This window comes from Centrocercus urophasianus, unplaced genomic scaffold, assembly GCF_019232065.1.
Source record: "Centrocercus urophasianus isolate 14NV4802_14NV808 unplaced genomic scaffold, USGS_Curo_1.0 seq_19, whole genome shotgun sequence".
In the NCBI taxonomy this organism is placed as follows: Eukaryota; Metazoa; Chordata; class Aves; order Galliformes; family Phasianidae; genus Centrocercus; species Centrocercus urophasianus.
This window is the reverse complement of record NW_024884744.1, coordinates 13,633,883-13,652,777: the sequence shown is the minus strand read 5'-3', so window position 1 is coordinate 13,652,777 and position 18,895 is coordinate 13,633,883. Positions and strand designations below refer to the sequence as shown.

Sequence of the window (18,895 nt, the reverse complement as noted above, 5' to 3'; positions counted from 1 at the left end):
CTGCATTAGGACTAATTATAGTGGGCTAAGCTCTAAACTTCTGTATTTTTGTATTAATTGGAAACTTACTGTTAAAGTTCATGCAGACACCCACATAACATTTCTGAATTAGAAGTTTGTTTTGTCTCTGTCTCTGGTTGTTTCCTTGTTGGCTGTGTGAATGAGGAGGGGAGCAAGATGACGCAGTAGATTCGCTGCTGACTCAACGCGTGCTCATTTTTTCAAAACCGCAGTGGTGCGCACAGTGGCACGTGTCAAAAATACATGTGTGCACCTCCCCTTTCTGGAGCCTGTGGAAAAAAAACCAACAGCCAAACAGCCATTGTTCGCTTATTTGCTCCTGCTGAAACAAATGATACTTGGATGTAGTTTATTTTGCCAGATTTTGAGCGGTGGTGTTTGCCTTTTGTATGTTAGCCTGACTTTTAACTCTGAAAGAAACAGTTTCATCTTTACAATGCTAATATAACTGAAAGGCAGAAGTAGCTTATCGTGGCTATATTGCCTTTTCTGGCATTTACATTTGTAAATCAATTATACAGTATAGTATCTCCATTTGAAATGTCACTTTATTACTATTCTGTTAATGTAATATCTGCTCTTTGTAGGGACCATAACAACATTTAGGGAATGTACAAATCCTAATGGGTGTAGCTATTCAGTTTTTGCACTTGGAAGGCTTCAGTTGGCTTGAATGGCAGAGGTACAGATTTCCTCTGTCGTTATTGAAGGGGTTTGTTGTGGGCTGGTTCTTTTCAAGGACTTATTTCAATCTTAAGAGCTGAGTCTATACACATTTGTATCTAAAAGGCTCATATTTCCTGTATTAAAACTGCCCTTACATACCAAACTACCTATGTGTAGTGTGACTGATCAGTCACTTGTACCTGTTCCTTAGTCTTTATGTAATAATGTAGTAGCTTAAAAGACAAAATTAGAGGCCTTTTATATTCTTGTCCATTTCATTAAGCTCAAAGTTTTTCTGCCTTTTAAATGACAATAGCTGTTGTTAGCATAGATAGACAAAAGCATTTGTTAAAGGTAAATATTTACCCCATGCTGGAAATAGTTTTATGAGGATTGTCAGAATAGGAATATGTATTTGCTGTTATTTTCTTATTTGATTGGTCCGAGGCTTCTTTTTTTTTGTCCCATAGGGCTGTAGCTCTAGCATGTTGGTATCTGGTGGTTGAGAGCATGTTGCTAGCACGAGATTTGCTCACTGCTAAACTTGAGGTGGGGGGGGGATTGCACGTTTCTGTAAGCCTGCTCTAACTGAATTGCTCCAAATATCTTAAAAAAAAAAAAAAAAAAAAAAAGTTTGCTAGGCATTGTTTAGGACCTTAGAAATATCTGCAATATTCAGCCCTGAGGGAGTAAAAAACCACTGTGGTACTGCTGAGTTGATGTAATGGCTTCCTACCCGTAACAGCTACTTGCCTTTCACTGCCTTTGGAGCTTGAGAGATCGTCTGTGTGACTAGGCTAATTCAAGCTGCTAATCTGACTGAAAACTGGCTCAAAAGCTGAATAGTTTTCTGTAAGATTAGTAAACAAACTTAGCATTGGTGATTGGAGCAAGGCAGAAGCCAGAGAAGAAGAGGGATCCTCCATCTATATGTAGCTGGGATGACTTAGCTGTACTTTGAGTTGAAGTGCCTGTAGCAGGCTCTGGGCACCCCAGGAGAAGGGATGGTCATGATGGACTAGCTTACTTAGACTGACAGTTGGAAGCAGAAGAGGTTACATAAAATTTGGAACAAATTCTGAGCTTGCTGGGTTGGAGGAGGAGAGGTTTGGGAGTGCTGAGTGTTGTTAGTGGAACTGGGCTGGTAGTAGGTTTTTTTTTTTTCTTTTTTAAGGTATGAGAACAAGGCAGGCTGTCTGAGCTGTAGCTTGCAGTTCAGCTGGGGCTTGGGCAGCAGGAGGAAAGAAAAGGCTGCAACTGCCTGCCTACACAGGGAGACCGATTGCAGTATGAAATTAGCTTGAAGGGACAGTTCTGGATGATGAATCTGGACATTCTAGTTCTATTGTGCAGTTGTGTAGTTGCCAGGAGAATGTTTTCCTGCTTGCTGGAAATCCAGGTGCGGGTCATACATTGATCAGGAAAGGAGTTAGGAACTTCTTACATTGAGAAATCTGTTCTCTGTAGCTGCTCGTGTCTGTTTGCTACAGAGTTTGAACACCAGGCTGCATGAAGAGAAATTTCACTGAAATAGTTGAATTCTATCCACTCTGAGTTGATCCACCATCAGTTTCCTCTGAGGGTCAGATGAGGCTGACTTACCATTTTGCACTTGCTCTAAACAAACACAGTGTTGTAACATTTAGTTTAATACACTTTAAAAATACATTTAGTGTTACAAAATGCCTAATAGTTGGAAAGATCAAGTCGTAGCCACCTCCATCAGCTACTTCAAAATAGCGAAGTTTAGACAGTTTAATTTTGTCAGCACTCTTCTATGTCATGTATGTGTTGGAGGAGGAATCAATTAATGCTTATGAAACAACTGGATGTTTCAAGAACCCCTTTAAATGGTGGGCTTGTAATCACTGTAGGGTTCATTGTGATTCAAAAATTATTGAAATGCTGAGGGCCGCGTGCTTATGAACTGGAGGAAAAATAACAAATGATTGTGTGGTGGCTCAGCACTAGATGTTCCCTGAAGTGGCCAAGACAAAGGGACTTTTCGGAGGAGAATAGCGAGTGGTTTATGATAGTGCATGCTGCAAGAGGGTGGAGTTCTGAGGCAGCACAGGGGTGTTAGTATCCATTTCTTCTCAGCTTGTGTTTGAGCTTAGAACTTTTGTTGGTCTTCTGACATTGTTCTTCTACACAGAGGAGACATTTACTTAACAGCGTTTAACCACTGCAGCTTCCATAAACTTTGTGCTTTCGGTTGTGTTACAAACTGCTGTGTAACCCCAAACTCCATGTTGTAGTTCTTAGAATATGTATTCCATTACTTACATGAATTTAGAGCAGTTTATTCTCTTTGTAAACGATGTAGATCTTTTTTTCTCAAACTGGCTAATTATACGACCAAAATTTATTTTTATCATTGTTTTGCTGGAAAGTTTTTGCTCCAAGTTTGCAAACTGTTTTGGTTTACTTCTGTTGTTTCAACTGTTTATAGCTAATACTCATATTTGGGCAGCATCTGAAGGTATACCACACTGGATTGCAGGCACAGCTCTGCTGCTAATCATGTTGCTTCTGTGGTGATTCAAAAAGGTTGCAAAGCTGATCCAGAAAACAATTTGATAATCATCCTGTCCTTTCGTATCAAGAGTGATGGACAGTGCACCTTTTTACCTCTTAATCATCAATGTGTTATAAGCATTAATGGAAGAAAACAGCCTTTTGAAAAGGGCAGTTTACCCTTGATCAGATGCTGTTGTGAAAAGTGTTTGGAAATTCTTCAAGTATAATTTCAAGGGTAAACTGTTTTTCCTCCTGCGGCTGGATAGTATGGATGAAACCAAGATATGCTCCAACTGTCACTATTGGTTTTGGATGCTAATGCTTACAAATGTAGTTGCTACTATTGTGGATGAGGCCAATAGATTTTGTGGGCCTTCATAAATCAAATTTAAAAACTAATGAAGTCTGCAGTTTCCCTTAACATGGGTGTATTGTTTTAGTTGGAGTTTTGCCATGAATGTGTGATGCTGGACTGCTGGCTTTTTGTTTTGCTTTTCTGAGGAAATTCCAAGAATCTTGTCCACACAGAGCTTCTGAAATCTGACTGTGTGCTTGAGTATTACTACCTTTTGTTATCACCCACAAATCTGTAGCTACAATCTATGTTGAATTATATGCTGTAAAATAGGACGGGACTGGAAAAATGTTTTTTAAAAAGGACTTCTTGCATTACATGTATTTTATAACCCAAATAAATTGATCTGTTCTTTCTGATTGCCTTTTTCTTTTAGTATAAAGGAGTGCCATGGGTTGCCTCTTATAAACGGACAGAATTGTGACCCTTATGCAACTGTCTCTCTTGTGGGTCCTTCCAGGTAATGTTTCATATAATAAGAAATTAATCTAAAATGGTGTGATCTTAAACTGAAAATAAAGCAATAGGTTTTAAACAAAAAGTGTTGAATAAGTAGGTTTTGAAATGAGATGACTTGTTTCAGAAAAACCTTAATGCTTTCTGTGTACATCCTATTTTCACTGTTACTATATTCTTTCCTTCCCAGCTGTGCTTCCAAGATCATAAAGATATTTGATCTCTGTGAGTGACCAATGCAAGCCAAGAACCTCTTGTCCCCCATTTTCTTCAGGCCTCTCCATTTCTAGACCATCTGGATCAGCTTCTTTATATCTTTACTGTACTTTCTATTAGCTTTAATCAAGCTCTTGAATATAGCTATTTGCCCACTCACCTTATGTTTCTTATTTTTCTTTATTTGTGAATTTCTTTGCAGCAAATGCTTGGGAATTGGGAGAGAGCAAGAAAATAGAGGTTCTGGTAAAACCTATGTAGTGCCAGTGCTTTCTGGATGACACTTTCCAAGTATTCAGCTTACTCCCACTTCTTAAATAAGTAATCCTGAATAGATGTTGGGGTTTTTCATTTATGAAAATCTCATATCATGCATTCACTATCCACAAGTTCCAATAACATTTAACCTAAGCTAGCTCTCAGTTGTTTCTTTTCTGCTGCCTCAGGCCTAAATTCACCCATTCTTCATGGTGCAGGGGAGTTGTCACTTTGAGCACAGCATCAGACCTCTAATGTTAAGCTTGTGGGTGTTAAGTACTTTTGAAGAAGTGACCCTGAGTAAGATCTAAGTGAATTAGTAGGATGATGGGATGTTTTTTCCTTCTTGGTAAAGGATGTAAAAAAAATTTTTTTAGGTGGTGTTATTTTTTTAATGTCAAATTTGTGAAGAGAACTAGTGAGATTCAGTCATTATACTTAAGAAGAATGCTGTTGACAGTCAAAGAAAGTAAATTGACTATTGTCTGCTGCATGAGTCCTGTGATACAGACTGAACTCGCACAATATTTATCCCGTTGGTATGGGAATATATGTGCAAATCTGACAGAACTTGGGAAGTTAAGATTTTCCAGTCTCATGCATGTGACTCACATACCATGAGCAGAATATTTATATGGGTAGTGCCCCTATGTGAAAACAGTTGGCTGACTGGCTAGGAGACAGTTTCTTTTCTTTGTTTGCTGTTTTTCTTCATCCACATTTTTTATTTGTTCCTTTTATATACCAATTTTGTACTATCATAGTCTGATATCAAACTGACTATCAAAGACTTCATTCTTTTATAAGCACTTAAAATTAAAAATCTGTTTTACTTATATAAACCAGGAGGAAATGGGGAGTATTTGTTTTATTTGTCCTGACACTGCTTAGCATCCAGCATTAACAGAGGTTTCTTGCAAGGCAAACATTCAGTGGCTTGGTATAAGCCTTGGTCAGTAAAGAACCTGCAGAACTCCGCAGTTGAACAAGACCAGGAAAACTATGCTCACAAGTTGCAGGCAGTGGTAAAGAAATTGTCTTCAAATTTAAGTTTGAAATGCTTCAAGAATTGTTGGCACATTGTACTCAATTCATGCAAGGTGTAGTTGTGAAATGGGCCATCTACTTGGGCTGAAGAGATACCTGGCTAAATGTAGGGGCTTGAATTTAACATCTCAGATTGTACGTGAAGATATAATTAAATAAAGGATTTCTTCATTAACCAGTGAACTCTAAAATGACACAAAAAAACTTTAAACTTAAATGCAGAGGCTCTTCGTGACAAGAATATGTTTATAATTGTGTGCTTAAGTTGTTTCTGGTTTTTAAATAAAAAAAACCTCGTTGGAACAGGAATGACCAAAAGAAGACGAAAGTGAAGAAGAAAACAAGCAATCCGCAGTTTAACGAAACCTTTTATTTTGAGGTAACTTTTTTGTGTGGCATTCTGTTTGTTTTGTGCAATATTTCAAACAATTTGAAGGAACAATGTGTAGCAGTATAGAAGCAGAAGGCTCTGTTTGAGCACATGAAGGAGTCTTTACTAGCCCCTCAGGTTGAATGACAGGCTTATGTTGCTTGGGACTGCCAGCCAGTAACATTCTCCTTGTAAGCACCTGTGAAGGTAACTTACTATCCTTAGTAACTTTATATAGCATTTGCTGCCATCAGAGTTCTGTCTGAACTTAAACCTGTCCTGTGGAATTCAACTTAGGCTCAATGCTCTTGAAAATGTTTAAAGACCAAAAACAAACAATTAAGATCTTATTTCCTTAATGAAATAATGTAGTGATTATTAAAAGAAAAAAGCATGTTTCATGATTTGATTAAAAGAACAAGTTAGTTTTTTTAGAATTTGATTTTACCTCCTCTTGAGTTTGCCCCACAGAAGCCAAATTTGATTTTTTATCTGTAATGAAATACTACATTTGCATGTAAGGATACAGTACTATTCATTTGACTGTTGAAAGTAGTAGAACTTGTGCCTCAAGTTTAGTATAATTTCCTATGTTTATATAGATCCTAATCCTGCTGTATGCCTTCACTAAAAAAATCCTTGCTTATGTGTAGAGTAACACGTATTGCATGTGTTTTACTTGACCTACCTAAGATACTGAGCATCTTTTCTTTAGAAGTAAGATATTTGGATAAAACTGTGATCAAGAAGCACCACTGTAGTGTTTTCTTGATTTCTTGGGGTTAAACTGGGAGTGCCATCCATCAGTCCAGAAATGAGAACAAAAATAAGAGGGTGGTGTAACTAGGGCAAGAAAATTGGGTTTATTTGTTGTTTTCTTAAACATTTCAGCTCACTTCAGTGCTTTCTTCTGGCTCATGATGAAGCCATTGAGCTTCTTTGCAGTTTAATGCTATACTTCGTCCTTGATTTTTTTCTTTTTTTTCAGATCAATACTGTAGTTCCCCTAGATCTCAGCCAGCCCTCATCAGACCCCAGCATGAATTTTTTGTTCCATTATTTTCCTTTCTGTTCAAAGCCAACTTGTTTGGTGAACTGAACATTTTTTTTTTTAAAGGAATTAGTTATTATATACCACTGTTAAACTCAAGGTTTCCTTGCTTATTTCTTTCTACTAACATAATACAATAGTAGATAGTATGTTAATAGGAGGATTTTACTTGCAGGTAACGAGGTCCAGCAGTTATACCAAAAAGTCCCAGTTTCAAGTGGAAGAAGAAGATATTGAGAAACTGGAAGTCAGGTAAGTTCAGTAGGTTATTACTACAATTAAATATTGTAATTTGAGATAATAAAAGCTATCATACTGTGGAGTAGCTCTAGAGAATTGCTGCTTAGATTTGTACTAAAAATCCTTCAAACATAGGAAATTACCTAAGTTTTGTAGCGTGTTGATTACTGAAGGAGTTTGGATTATCAATCAGGACTTTGAGTTTTTGGTTAGTTGTTTTTTTTTGTAATGTAATGATAGTGGCCTCAACTTCTTTCCTGTATCTGTGGGTAAAGAGGCTTAAAGAGGACCTCCTGCTGATACTGGTTTGGGCAGAATACCGATTACAGGACTTGGACGATAAAAGCATACCTGATGTTTGCTTTTGGTTTCAAGTGCAGTTAGCTGTATGTTTAGAAAAAGAGAGAAAAGCCTCTTCAGAACTTCTCAGGGTTTCGTGTTCCTTGTTAAATAAATGTTTGTTTCACTTTTTCCTTGCAAGTGCAAAGAACAGTTCAAAGTATACTTTTTTTGTGCGTCTTTACCCTTACAGCAAGTCAGTCTGTATCTTCTCGGTGTAGTTAGAGCAGTCAAATGCTCCAGTGCTCAACCTCTTTTCTTTATTGTACTCATGCATGTTCATGCACTAGATTTGCTGAATGATAAAATCTTCAAGGCTCGCGTAAGTTTCCTAAAAGGCACCAGGAGAATTTAGTGGTTAGTTCTAATAGCCACTATAGAACTAAGTTTGTGCATTTTTAACTATTAGCTTCGAGAGTATCTCAATTAGTATTGTGTATATAAATATATATGCAAATATACTTAGAAAAGTAGTCATGCCCCAACAAATCTAGTATTAATTTTTTTGTTCTTCTTAACATCTTTCAGAAATGTCAGCGAGGTAAGAAGTAATAGAAAAAAACCAACCGCAAACAATAAAACAACCCAGTGTGCATGTCTGGAGTCTGATTCCCTTTTAAGATTGTAAATATACATGCTGCTCTTTGGGAAAACATGCGCATGTGTCGGTGTGGCGTTGCAGTGTGCCCAGTTGTAGCAATTAGATAGGGATGTGTAAATCTATCAGGTAAAATATTCACTTGAATTATTTGAGAAGACTCAATTTTGGGGGTGGAGGTTGCTCAGAATACATGTTGCCTATAGCACTGTTTTATTTTATTTTTTTTTACTGATGGGAGGTTTGCAAGCCTAACTTTCACCATTTGTTTATTGTTTATGGATTAATAAGCCACTTGTTTGATTTCTCTTGCTTTAATTAGAATGGAGTGAGGTTTCTAACATTTCCTGCCTGTGTGCATGTGGATTAGTGCTGTTAACTGAAGTTTTTTATTTCTCTGAGGAGGAAAAACAAATAAGTCCTGTTATTATTTTCAGGGTGGACCTATGGAACAATGGAAATTTGGTACAAGATATCTTCCTAGGAGAAATTAAAGTTCCTGTGAAGGTGTTAAGAAATGATTCCTTTCAAGCATGGTGAGAAATAATGGCTCAGAAGTTAATTTAATTCTATGCTGCCTATCTTCCCTTGCAAAGATGTTTTATTCTTTTTTTTCATTGGAGTACATTATCCTGCTTGAATTGCAGTAGTCTGGTTCATCTGAATAAGATTACAATTTTGTACACGAAAGGGAGCATTTTCTTGCTGAATGTATTAACCTTACCAGAGGGTTCATGTACCTCTTCCATTTTGCCAGTCTGTCTACTCCTGCTAAATATGTAATGTATTTGAGTGGAAAGTGCAGAGAGTAAAGAAAAGGAAGGCTGAACATAGCTGTCTGTCAGCTTGCTGAATTTTAGTGATCTGTATATGATGTTCAGATTAACCAGAAAACCTGGAACTTCTCAGAACTGCATCACTTGTAATTAAATTTGTTAGCTTTCCAGAATGACTGAAAAGTCAGACAGCATCCAAATCTTAGAGTTCAACTTTGATATATCTAAGGTTTTAATCTTAGCATTTGAGTACGATTTTAAATGTGATAAATGCCCATGTCAGTATTTTGTAATACACTAAGTGAAAAAAACAAGATTCAGACTTGATTGTCCAGCACTCTGAGCTGATCAAAAGCCACCTGACCATATTAACATAACGACATACCTCACTTGAAAGCATGCCAAGGGAAAAGTTGCCTTAGCATGGACTTACTGCCACATAGTGTGTTTGTATAGCTTTTTGAATTGGACATGGCTCATGCACACTAGACTTGAAGTGTAGAGGGCCTTCTATTTGCTAATATACTTTGTATGTGTACTTTGCACATGAATATCCCCCTAATCCAATTATAACCTGCTTATAAACATCAGTCTGTGATCTAGAAGCACTTTTTCTGTTTTTATTACTAATTTACGTGAAATGTTTTGAAATGCAATGGGACTACAGAGTATAAAGCAGCATCACTAGTACTAAGTATTGGAAAAATAAGCCTGATCCATGCTGTCGAGGCATTCCTTGTAAATTAGTTGTGCGTTGTGTTAGCGTGCCTTCAAGGCAATGCATTTGATTGTTAGGAAGAAAAAAGTCCAGTCTCCTGATTGTCTAAGTAAAGTATACGTGATCATGAAATATTTGAAGTTGGACAGCCAAATGGTGAAATTATTCTATGGTGCCACAAGCTGTTAAAATTTTTTTGTGGGACTGCACCTCCTGTTGGAATGAAATTGTACTACAGCAGAAGTCAAAGAAAAATTGATTTAAATGTATCTGAAGTAGGAAAAGAGCACGTATCCTAATTGAGGTACGGGAAATCTATTCTGTTTGGGAAGGCACAAGAATAGTAGTATATGTTCTGTTATGTGCTGAAGATGCATGAAATACTGCTCCTTTTTTTCTTTTGTCTCAGGTTTTCTTACTGTGAATTTTATTGCCAATTGTCAGACTGGGTTCTTGTGTTACTGAAATAGTTCTATGTGGTATTTTGCATTATTCTAAAATATTGAGATTTAAATTTCATCAATTTTACTAACATTATAATTACCTCTTTTTTTTTTTTTTTTTTTTTTTTTTAATTAAAATAATAAAAATTTATAAAAATTTTTAATAATATTATTTTTTTTTTTTTTTTTTTTTTTTCAGGTACTTACTTCAACCAAGAGAAAATGGTAACAAGTCTTCTAAAACTGATGATTTGGGATCACTTAGATTAAATATTTGTTATACTGAAGACTGCGTACTTCCGTCTGAATACTACGCTTCTCTCAGAAACTTGCTGCTAAAATCATCAGATGTTCAGGTACTTCTGTTGAAAATTACTTCTCAAATGAAGACTTGAAATGGATTATGCAGTCCTGTATGAGACCATGTGTGGAAATATGCAAAGCTAGAGTTTCTTTATTTCTTTGCAGTACTTTTGTCAGAACTCACTGAGCAACTTGCAGAACACTTTGTGTTCCAAATTACCAAAATTGTCTATTTTAAAAGAACCAGCAAAGACAGTGATGTAAGTGGTGCTGTGTGACTAGAAGTAATTCTTGTGTATTGATTGCTCTTTTCAACATTGTCTTCTCCCATTGGCTGTTGTCAGCCCCTGCATTTAGAGGTTTTCCATGGACATAGACTCATTATTGGCGCAGAAGGTGTCTATAATCACCTTTGCTAAAAATGGTCTGCTTTAGAGCTTTTTTCTAATTCCACCTCTTCTGGATTGCTTTAATCTAGTCCAATGTATTAATAAGCATAACTGGATTTTTCACTTGGATACGGTGACAAAGCAACAAGTGCAGTAGATAGCAAAGCATCATGAGCCAGGAATTAAATTACAGTTAGAAGGCTTTATATTCCTTGGTCTTATGTCATTTATTCATTTCAGTATTGATGAAGTATTAGCAGGGAAAAGGAAGGTAAAATGGAAGCAAACCTACAAAAACTTTTGCTAGCCAACATTCAAATACTAATTCACTGGAATTCAGGAAGAGCTGGAAACAGCTCACTGGCAGATGGTGGCTTTTTGGCTTAAGTACTTTATTAGTTTTGCATTAAAATTCACAGCTTTATAATGGAAACAACGCTTAATGAGTGTGGAAACTGTAACTTGCAACTACAGTATAGAAAGTCCTGCAAAGGTATATGGCTTATAGTTGTACAGCTGCTGACTGCCTCTTTCTGTCTCTGGGACAAAGCTGTGTTCTTATCCTCTTGGGAGAGTAGAGAAGGTGAATTTCATTCTTAATGTTAAGTATAGAGTTGATAATAATCAATTTTGAATTAAATATTTCAAGAGAATGAAAACTTATAATTTCCATAGCAAGCATTGAAGCTTTCTGTTGAGAGGCTCATCTGTAATCTAGCTAGATTTGACTCAATCTGTACTTTACCACATGTTAGAAGAGCACTTAAGTGCTTCACTCACGATTTTTTTGTTCTGCTTTTCCACAGCCAATTTCTGCATCTGCTGCCTATATACTATGTGAAGTTTGTCGAGACAAGTATGATGCTGTTCTGCCTCTTGTACGCTTGCTACTACACCACCATAAGCTAGTTCCATTTGTTGCTGCAGTGGCAGAACTAGATCTGAAGGACACTCAGTATGTATTCCACATCAAGTTATTTCATGTCTTGTAAAATTGTTTGTATTTCCGCAGGACTTAACGATACAACACTGATAAATGACCATGTCAGATCTAATTATCTCATGTAAAACCTGTAGTGTGCTCTCTGTGGTTAGGAGATAAATGAAGTAGACCTGAGTAGTGGCTTCTGAGGCACAGAGTTATGTCCGCAGAGGGGATTTTATCACCACGGCATGGTTCATTTCAAAGCTGACTTAAGCAAGGTTTAATTTAAGATAAAAACAGTTCAGCTGTGTTGAAAGAAGTTACTCGTGGAAAATAAATTTTTTATACTGCGTTTTGGTACACACATTCCTTTGTCATATTTTTAACTATAACTGGAGATTAACTAATCTAATTAATTAGACTAGAAAGGCTTATTTTGCACAACTGTAATGAACAGCTATAACACAATCCTAAATGAAGTATATTTTGATTGAGTTTGTCAGTGTAGCTTTAAATTTCTGAACCAGGAGCACTGGAGAAGTAGTAGTATATCAGTCAGGTACAAGTCTTCATTATTTGGGGAATTTTCTCTATTTGTTTTCTCTCACATTCAACACTGAATTATATCTTCCTTTGTCTAGAATTTCTCAGGCTTTTCCGTGCAATTTTTATTTGTTCCTTGTTTTGCTAGTAGCTATTGTTATTTATTCTTTGTGTTCACTGGGTGCCATCATGATGGGCCTGGGTTCCTAGGTTCCGAAATTCCTGGCTGAAATATATGATGAGATGTTTTTAAAAACATAATAGCAGGAAAAAATATTACACGCTGTTGTACCTGAGTTTGTTTTTCCCCACATCAATTATTTTCTTACAGAGAAGCAAACACAATCTTCAGAGGGAACTCATTAGCAACTCGCTGTGTAGATGAAATGATGAAAATAGTGGGAAAACACTACCTAAAGGTTACTTTGAAACCAGTTATTGATGAGGTAGGTTACTGTACTGAACCCATTTGCATGACTCTGGTGGAGTATCTGGTCTCTTTGATAGGCATTCATCTAGTTTGCAGTGTGACAGTAATGATTCAGGTGAAGGAATTCTAGAGGAAAATTTAATTGAGTAGTAATTGGTTACAAAGTTGCTTGTGAATTATTGGTGAGGAGTTGCTTTTTCAGTTGCGTTGTAGGTGCTTGGCAATAGTCAGTGGCAGTTGTTCCAACAGTGCAGAATTGCCTGTATCATGCTTTATACAATTGATCCATGTAAAAATGCAGATACATAAAATTAGGATGATTGTTGCATAATATTATGTTCAGAACCATTTAGAATTCTACCCCTAGTTCTAGGCCAGTCTAATTTTAAAAGGTGTATTTCCATGCATTCTTTCTGAAAAATGGAATTCTTAACAGTGTTGTTTATTTCAGATATGTGAGTCCCCTAAACCCTGTGAAATAGATCCCATCAAATTAAGAGAAGGTGATAATGTAGAAACTAATATGGTGAGTTTCTTAATCTGTTTTTTCTAATTTAAGGTATCTCAAATCAAATTAAAAAAAAAAAAAAAAAAAAAAGAAATTGAAAAGCACCTCTGTATATCTGAAAATGAGTAACTTAAAGCAATTTCCAAATGGACTAGGAAAAGCTAGAGGATTACCAGATCATCAGTTTATTGGGTGTTTTGATTACTAATATTCCATACATTCAGTTGCTGACATAGCTAACTAGCACTGTTCTAAGACATTTCACTGAGCTTTTGCTTGATGCTTGCCTGTTACTGGAGGATTATGTAAAAAGCAGCAGTAGCTGCCACAAACTAACGTTTGCTAGGGATGCATGGGGCATGCACTGTTTTATGTTGTCAAATCATGAAAATGTCTTGATCTGTAGTTTTATACTGCTAGACACTGCTTATGTGTTGTAATGTAACGTTAAAAAATCTGTTAATGTTATTAATCCCATATTAATACAACAAAGCTTCTTAAATGGTGCGCAGTACTAAAATGGGATAATTGAATAGTCGAGCAGTGTTTGGAAAAAGAGTTGTAGAGTTGTGTGTGTTCAGGGAAAAGCCATAGTTGATGGTCTGAAAAATAACGTTTTCTCCATAATTACAGGAAAATCTACGCTATTATGTAGACAAAGTATTCCGTGAAATTGTGCGGTCAAGTATAAGTTGCCCTACCCTAATGTGTGATGTTTTTTATTCTTTGAGGCATCTGGCTGCTAAGAGATTTCCAAGTAAGTGTTCTTTTTTGGAAAGTAATAATACATTTGAAAATGATGTTGCCAGTGAAATGCTTTTTTTCTGCAGTTATCTTATGGGCACTGTTAAAATTTTTGCTTTTTCCCAAAAGACTTCTGAATTTCTTACCTTACCAATCAGGTATTTAGTTTTTGGGTCAGGCTGTATGCTATAGTAAAACTGTGGTCAGTCAGCAAGAACTGTGTTCTCTGATACTGTGCATATTCTTTGATGCACTGAGAATGGTAGTGAAAAAGAAGTCACCAACATAAGCATAGATACTTTTGCTTTTTGTTTTTCCCAATAATGCAGGAAGTGATTTAATTGAAAGATACTTACAATTCAGAAGTGCTGACCTGTTGATGGGTCCAGTTAAAGCTTTATTACCTTACAGGTCAAGGCTTTGCAGAAGATAGAATAGATGAAATATGCATTTATAATACTGTGATAAATGTTAGGAAACTTCCATTCTTTCGCTGTGATTTTAATGTTTGTATAACATGCTGAGTGTGAAATAGTCAGATATGTAAGCCTAAAATGTCATATATTAGGCCATCAGTTAAGAATATATTTTTATTATCTGGGTACTGCCTCTGATTAATATTTATCACTGTAATTGGGTCACAAATTCCTCTGGCTAGAACAGTCCTTTCAAAACAAATGACTTGCCAGAGAGATCAGACTGAAGTAGTCATTTAGATTAAGAATGCATCCCCACTATATTACCCAGTAAGCTAAACCAAAATATTGAAGTATTTGGAGCTTCAAAATTACATACAGCATTGTGCGGCTCAGGATTGGAACTGAAGATGTTTGTATGTATTGACTGCATTTGTTTTGCAGTGTTAATATATATGAAATTATTAGTCTTAATTGTAAATAATGTGATAGGCCTTGTTGTTAAAGCTAGCTGCTACAGTATGTTCTCTTTCGGTTAAACATGTACCCAGCTTTATCTAGTCAACACAGCGTGTATGTGAATGCTTGAGACGATCTCATTGTTCCTAATTGTGGAGCTGATGAGCCAGTTCTGTGAGAACAGAGCTTCTAAGGGAAATAAATCCTCCATTATAAGTAGAATGCTTTTTCCCATGACCACATTTCTCATTTCATGTGCTTCATTGATTTTTCTATTCTACTTTAAGACGTAAATGTCTTTTCTGACGTTATCTTCTTAACGAGTTTTATGTTGACTGTCTCATTATTTCTTATTGAGCTTAGTGCATGTTACATTTCATGGTTTTTCTCTGCAGATGACCCTCATGTACAGTATTCTGCAGTGAGCAGCTTTGTGTTCCTTCGTTTCTTTGCTGTAGCCGTAGTCTCACCTCATACTTTTCATTTACGACCTCACCATCCAGTAAGTTCTGTGAAGCTTCGTTCTGTTTTATTCATATCCGTCAGATCTGTTTATCTGGCAAGGCAGAAGTTACTTTCACTGTGCTTGTTCCTGGGGCAGTAAGATCACTACTAGGTTGATGTTTTCAGTTCTATGCCTCACCAAAAGACCTAAGGTGTTTGCAGTTCAACTGAGCATCAAATGTCTCAGTGTTCATGAGGCATTCTCAGATGACGTAGAAGTGCTGCTTCATTAGAACAGCAAGATGACTGAGGGATTTTTAAGGCTTATAGCCAAATTGCACTAGTTCTTCCCATCATGGAAGGTAACAGATTACATTTTTACTTGCAAAGAGTATTTTCATTTGTTGCCTTAAACAGAAGTATTGAAGTGTCTGTAATCAATCTGTACATTTATCTAGGAGTCCAGTAGTTGCACAGAGTTGTCAAACTTTAAATTTTCAAATTGTCAATTAGATGAACATAACAAAAAACAAGAAGCAAACAAAAAATCAAAGATGGTGATGTGTAAATAAATGAAATACCATTTTATTTTCACATACAAAATATCTATGAAGCCTTTTATTTCAGAGGTTATCTTTATTGGGTTATTGCATTAATTTATGTCAATCTACTTAATGTCGAATTAATTAGACATTATTCCATTCATTACAGTAAAAAGAGCTGATGGGAATTTATTACTTGTGTTGTACAATTTAAAAGCAGCAATGAGGCCCCTTGCTATGGCTGCTTTTCCTGAAAATCCTGAAAATTCAAGTAGAGAGGTTCTAAATGAGGTGAAGGCCTTACAGTGTTTTAAGTTCACTTTGTATTAAGAAAATTTATACTGTCTGTTCAGCAGTAATTTATTGTCTTCTGTTTTGAATAGTTTAGAAACATGTGTTTGGTAACAGCTGGGGGATTTGAGGGGTCTGAGATGTTCCATACAGAAAAATATTTTTGTGTGCACTAATATTAAATTCTTGTGGTAGTGAATAACATTAAATTGTGCAGTGGGTTGAAAAATGCATATATTTAATAAAAAAATATCACATTTCAAAACAATCACACTTATTATTAGAAGACAGCATAGCAAGTGCATTCCTTTTCTTTGGGAGAAGACATGTAATGAAGGTGTCAGATAATAGTTGGTGTTGCATTTTCATTTTTAAATCAATTTTATCTGACGTTGTTTGAAAGAAAATGTAACTTATTAACTTATTTTTGTTTCTTTATTTTAGGATGCACAGACTTCTAGAACATTAACTCTCATATCAAAAGCCATCCAGACTTTGGGGAGTTGGGGAAGTTTGACCAAAAGTAAACTTGTAAGGCTACTACATTTCCTTCTTGTTTAACAGACTATATTCTGTGAAAGCTTATTCAGGTCCTAATATCTTTTCTTTCAGTCAAGTTTCAAGGAGACGTTCATGTGCGAGTTTTTTAAAACATTTCAGGAAGAGAAATTCACTGAATCTGTCAAAAAGGTACCTTTTAACTAGATATATTTTCTCATAGTTAATGTGTTTCAGCACTCTTATTAAAAGGTTTGCTGATGTTCAAGTTTTTTTTTTTTTTTTTTTTTTTTTAAAAGCCCAATTTATATTAAAAAACCACGTTACAAGTAGAATACAAGTAACTGTTGTACAATGTGAGCTAATTTAATTTGGGGGGGTAGGGAGAATAAAAAATAAATTCAAACAAGTCCTATTAGACCTGCTGTTCAGCAGCTTATTATAGAAATTTGGTGTATTTTATGGGCGTTTCTTCCTATATTGCTCTAAGACCCTAAAATGTGTCTTCAGCTAATCTGTTAAAGTAATTGCTTTCTACTGGAAGAAGCTGCATTTATATATTTTTTCAGTAACTTTTGGTTGTTCTGTGTTTCTGCATAGCATCAATTTTCTGTGTATTTTTCCTTAAGTTCCTAGATGATGTTTCCTCTACTGAAAGTAAAGAACCGAGTGGTCTGAGTGAGCCCATACATCTAAAAGAAGGGTAAAGAAAAATGTGTGGGAAAAGAACTGGCTTGACAGTTTTCCTTTATGCCAACATGAGATTAATACTCACTGAAATGTTTGATCTACTGTAGTAATTACAACATTTATTTGACTTAATTATTTGATAGTTTAGAGCTGTTGATGGAAACCAATTCTGCAGACTTTTCAGCAACGTATAACACTTGTGGGGGGAAAAATTAGAAGCAACTTTAAAATCTTTTTAAGTCTGTCTGCATTTTTGTTAGTTTGGTTTGTGCTTTGATGATGATTAATTCAGAATTATGAAAAATTGGTTTAAAATAATGTAACATGTGATTACTTTGTGTGATGCTTAAGTTCAGTCAGCTAGATCTTCCTTTATAGCAGGGGAAAAAATTACCTTGTAATTGTATACTTAACTGTATATTATAAAATGTTTTTATAAATTTTGTGGTGAAAATCATTAATTGTAAGAAATGAGCAAGCTGTTTTCTGATGTTGATTAAAAAAAAAAAAACAATTGAGAAATTCATCAATTTATGAGGAAAAAGAACTTTGTGTTCACCTGAGAAGCAGATGCAAACTAGGCAAAGATTTTTCTTTGGAAAAAAAAAAATAAATCTGAATTTTAAATAAAAATATAATAATTAAAATAGTGAATAAAAATGATCATGTAGTTGATTACATCTTACTCCCTTCTTGAAAATTTCGAGTTTGGGATCTGAGTAAGTGAGCGTCATTCCCCATACTCACTGCTGTTTTTCGCACTCTTAACCTGTAAATGGAACCCTCTACACAATCAGCATACTGGGAGGTAATCTTGGGGACTCGTTTCCAGCAAACAGATCTTGAATTGCAGTGACATCGACTGTGTTGCATGATGAGTAATGATGTGCTCTCGCATGGTTTTGAAAGCTCTCTGTAAGATGAAAGTTGCGTTTTCGTTTGATTCTGTTGTTACAGAGAAATGTACAAAAGAGCTCAGGGAAGGACTCGGATTGGTAAAAAGAACTTCAAGAAGCGGTGGTTCTGTCTGACAAGTAGAGAATTCACCTACCACAAACAGCAAGGTTAACTGTGTTTTACAGTTACTTCTATTTTCTCAGTATTTTCTGTTTGTATCTGAACTTGACTACTTGAAATTCATACTTTTTCATAAAGGACTTCATGATACATTTGTTACTTTTTGTTCTGTTTACCACATGCTCTTGAACTGAGGTGTAGAATCACATTTGTCTTGTAGAAAGCCTTTAAAGCACAGGTAAATGAACTCAACTGTGCACAATTGAGATTTGAGGACCAAAATAACTGGCAGTTTGAGAGGTCTAAGGTCTGCACTAGGGTAGCGAGATTCTGAGCTCCTTAGGAGAGCTTGAGACCATTTAGGCTGGAAGTAATCTCAGCTCTCAAACCTTAGTTACAGCCACCCGTGTTCCTGGGAATTTCTAGTTTAGTGCAGTAGTATTTATTCCTGTTCTTGCAGTAAGTAATTTATTAAACATGAATGCTGGTAACTGATAAAATGTAAGTTAGGTATAGGTTGTTTAGTCAGTTCTCTGCTTCAGGGTTGCATAATAACTTAAGCAGATGCATCTGTGATAAATGGCAGGTACATTTTCCAAGCCTTTTTGTGTCTTGCTGGGAC

General features: G+C 35.8%; 1 protein-coding gene across 2 annotated transcripts in view; it reads left to right on the top strand.

The window, feature by feature from the left end:
* The window catches only part of RASA2 (RAS p21 protein activator 2), a 44,915-nt gene that overhangs the window by 18,823 nt on the left and 7,197 nt on the right, over positions 1 to 18,895 (top strand). For both annotated transcript variants that reach the window (XM_042820939.1, XM_042820938.1), the window contains exons 6-19: positions 3,939 to 4,022; positions 5,846 to 5,918; positions 7,136 to 7,212; positions 8,575 to 8,673; positions 10,274 to 10,430; positions 11,573 to 11,721; positions 12,566 to 12,680; positions 13,116 to 13,190; positions 13,806 to 13,929; positions 15,187 to 15,293; positions 16,513 to 16,599; positions 16,681 to 16,758; positions 17,196 to 17,269; positions 18,214 to 18,320. In XM_042820939.1, coding sequence (XP_042676873.1) covers positions 3,939 to 4,022; positions 5,846 to 5,918; positions 7,136 to 7,212; positions 8,575 to 8,673; positions 10,274 to 10,430; positions 11,573 to 11,721; positions 12,566 to 12,680; positions 13,116 to 13,190; positions 13,806 to 13,929; positions 15,187 to 15,293; positions 16,513 to 16,599; positions 16,681 to 16,758; positions 17,196 to 17,269; positions 18,214 to 18,320 — 1,406 coding nt within the window. The remainder of the gene's footprint in view (positions 1 to 3,938; positions 4,023 to 5,845; positions 5,919 to 7,135; positions 7,213 to 8,574; positions 8,674 to 10,273; positions 10,431 to 11,572; positions 11,722 to 12,565; positions 12,681 to 13,115; positions 13,191 to 13,805; positions 13,930 to 15,186; positions 15,294 to 16,512; positions 16,600 to 16,680; positions 16,759 to 17,195; positions 17,270 to 18,213; positions 18,321 to 18,895) is intronic.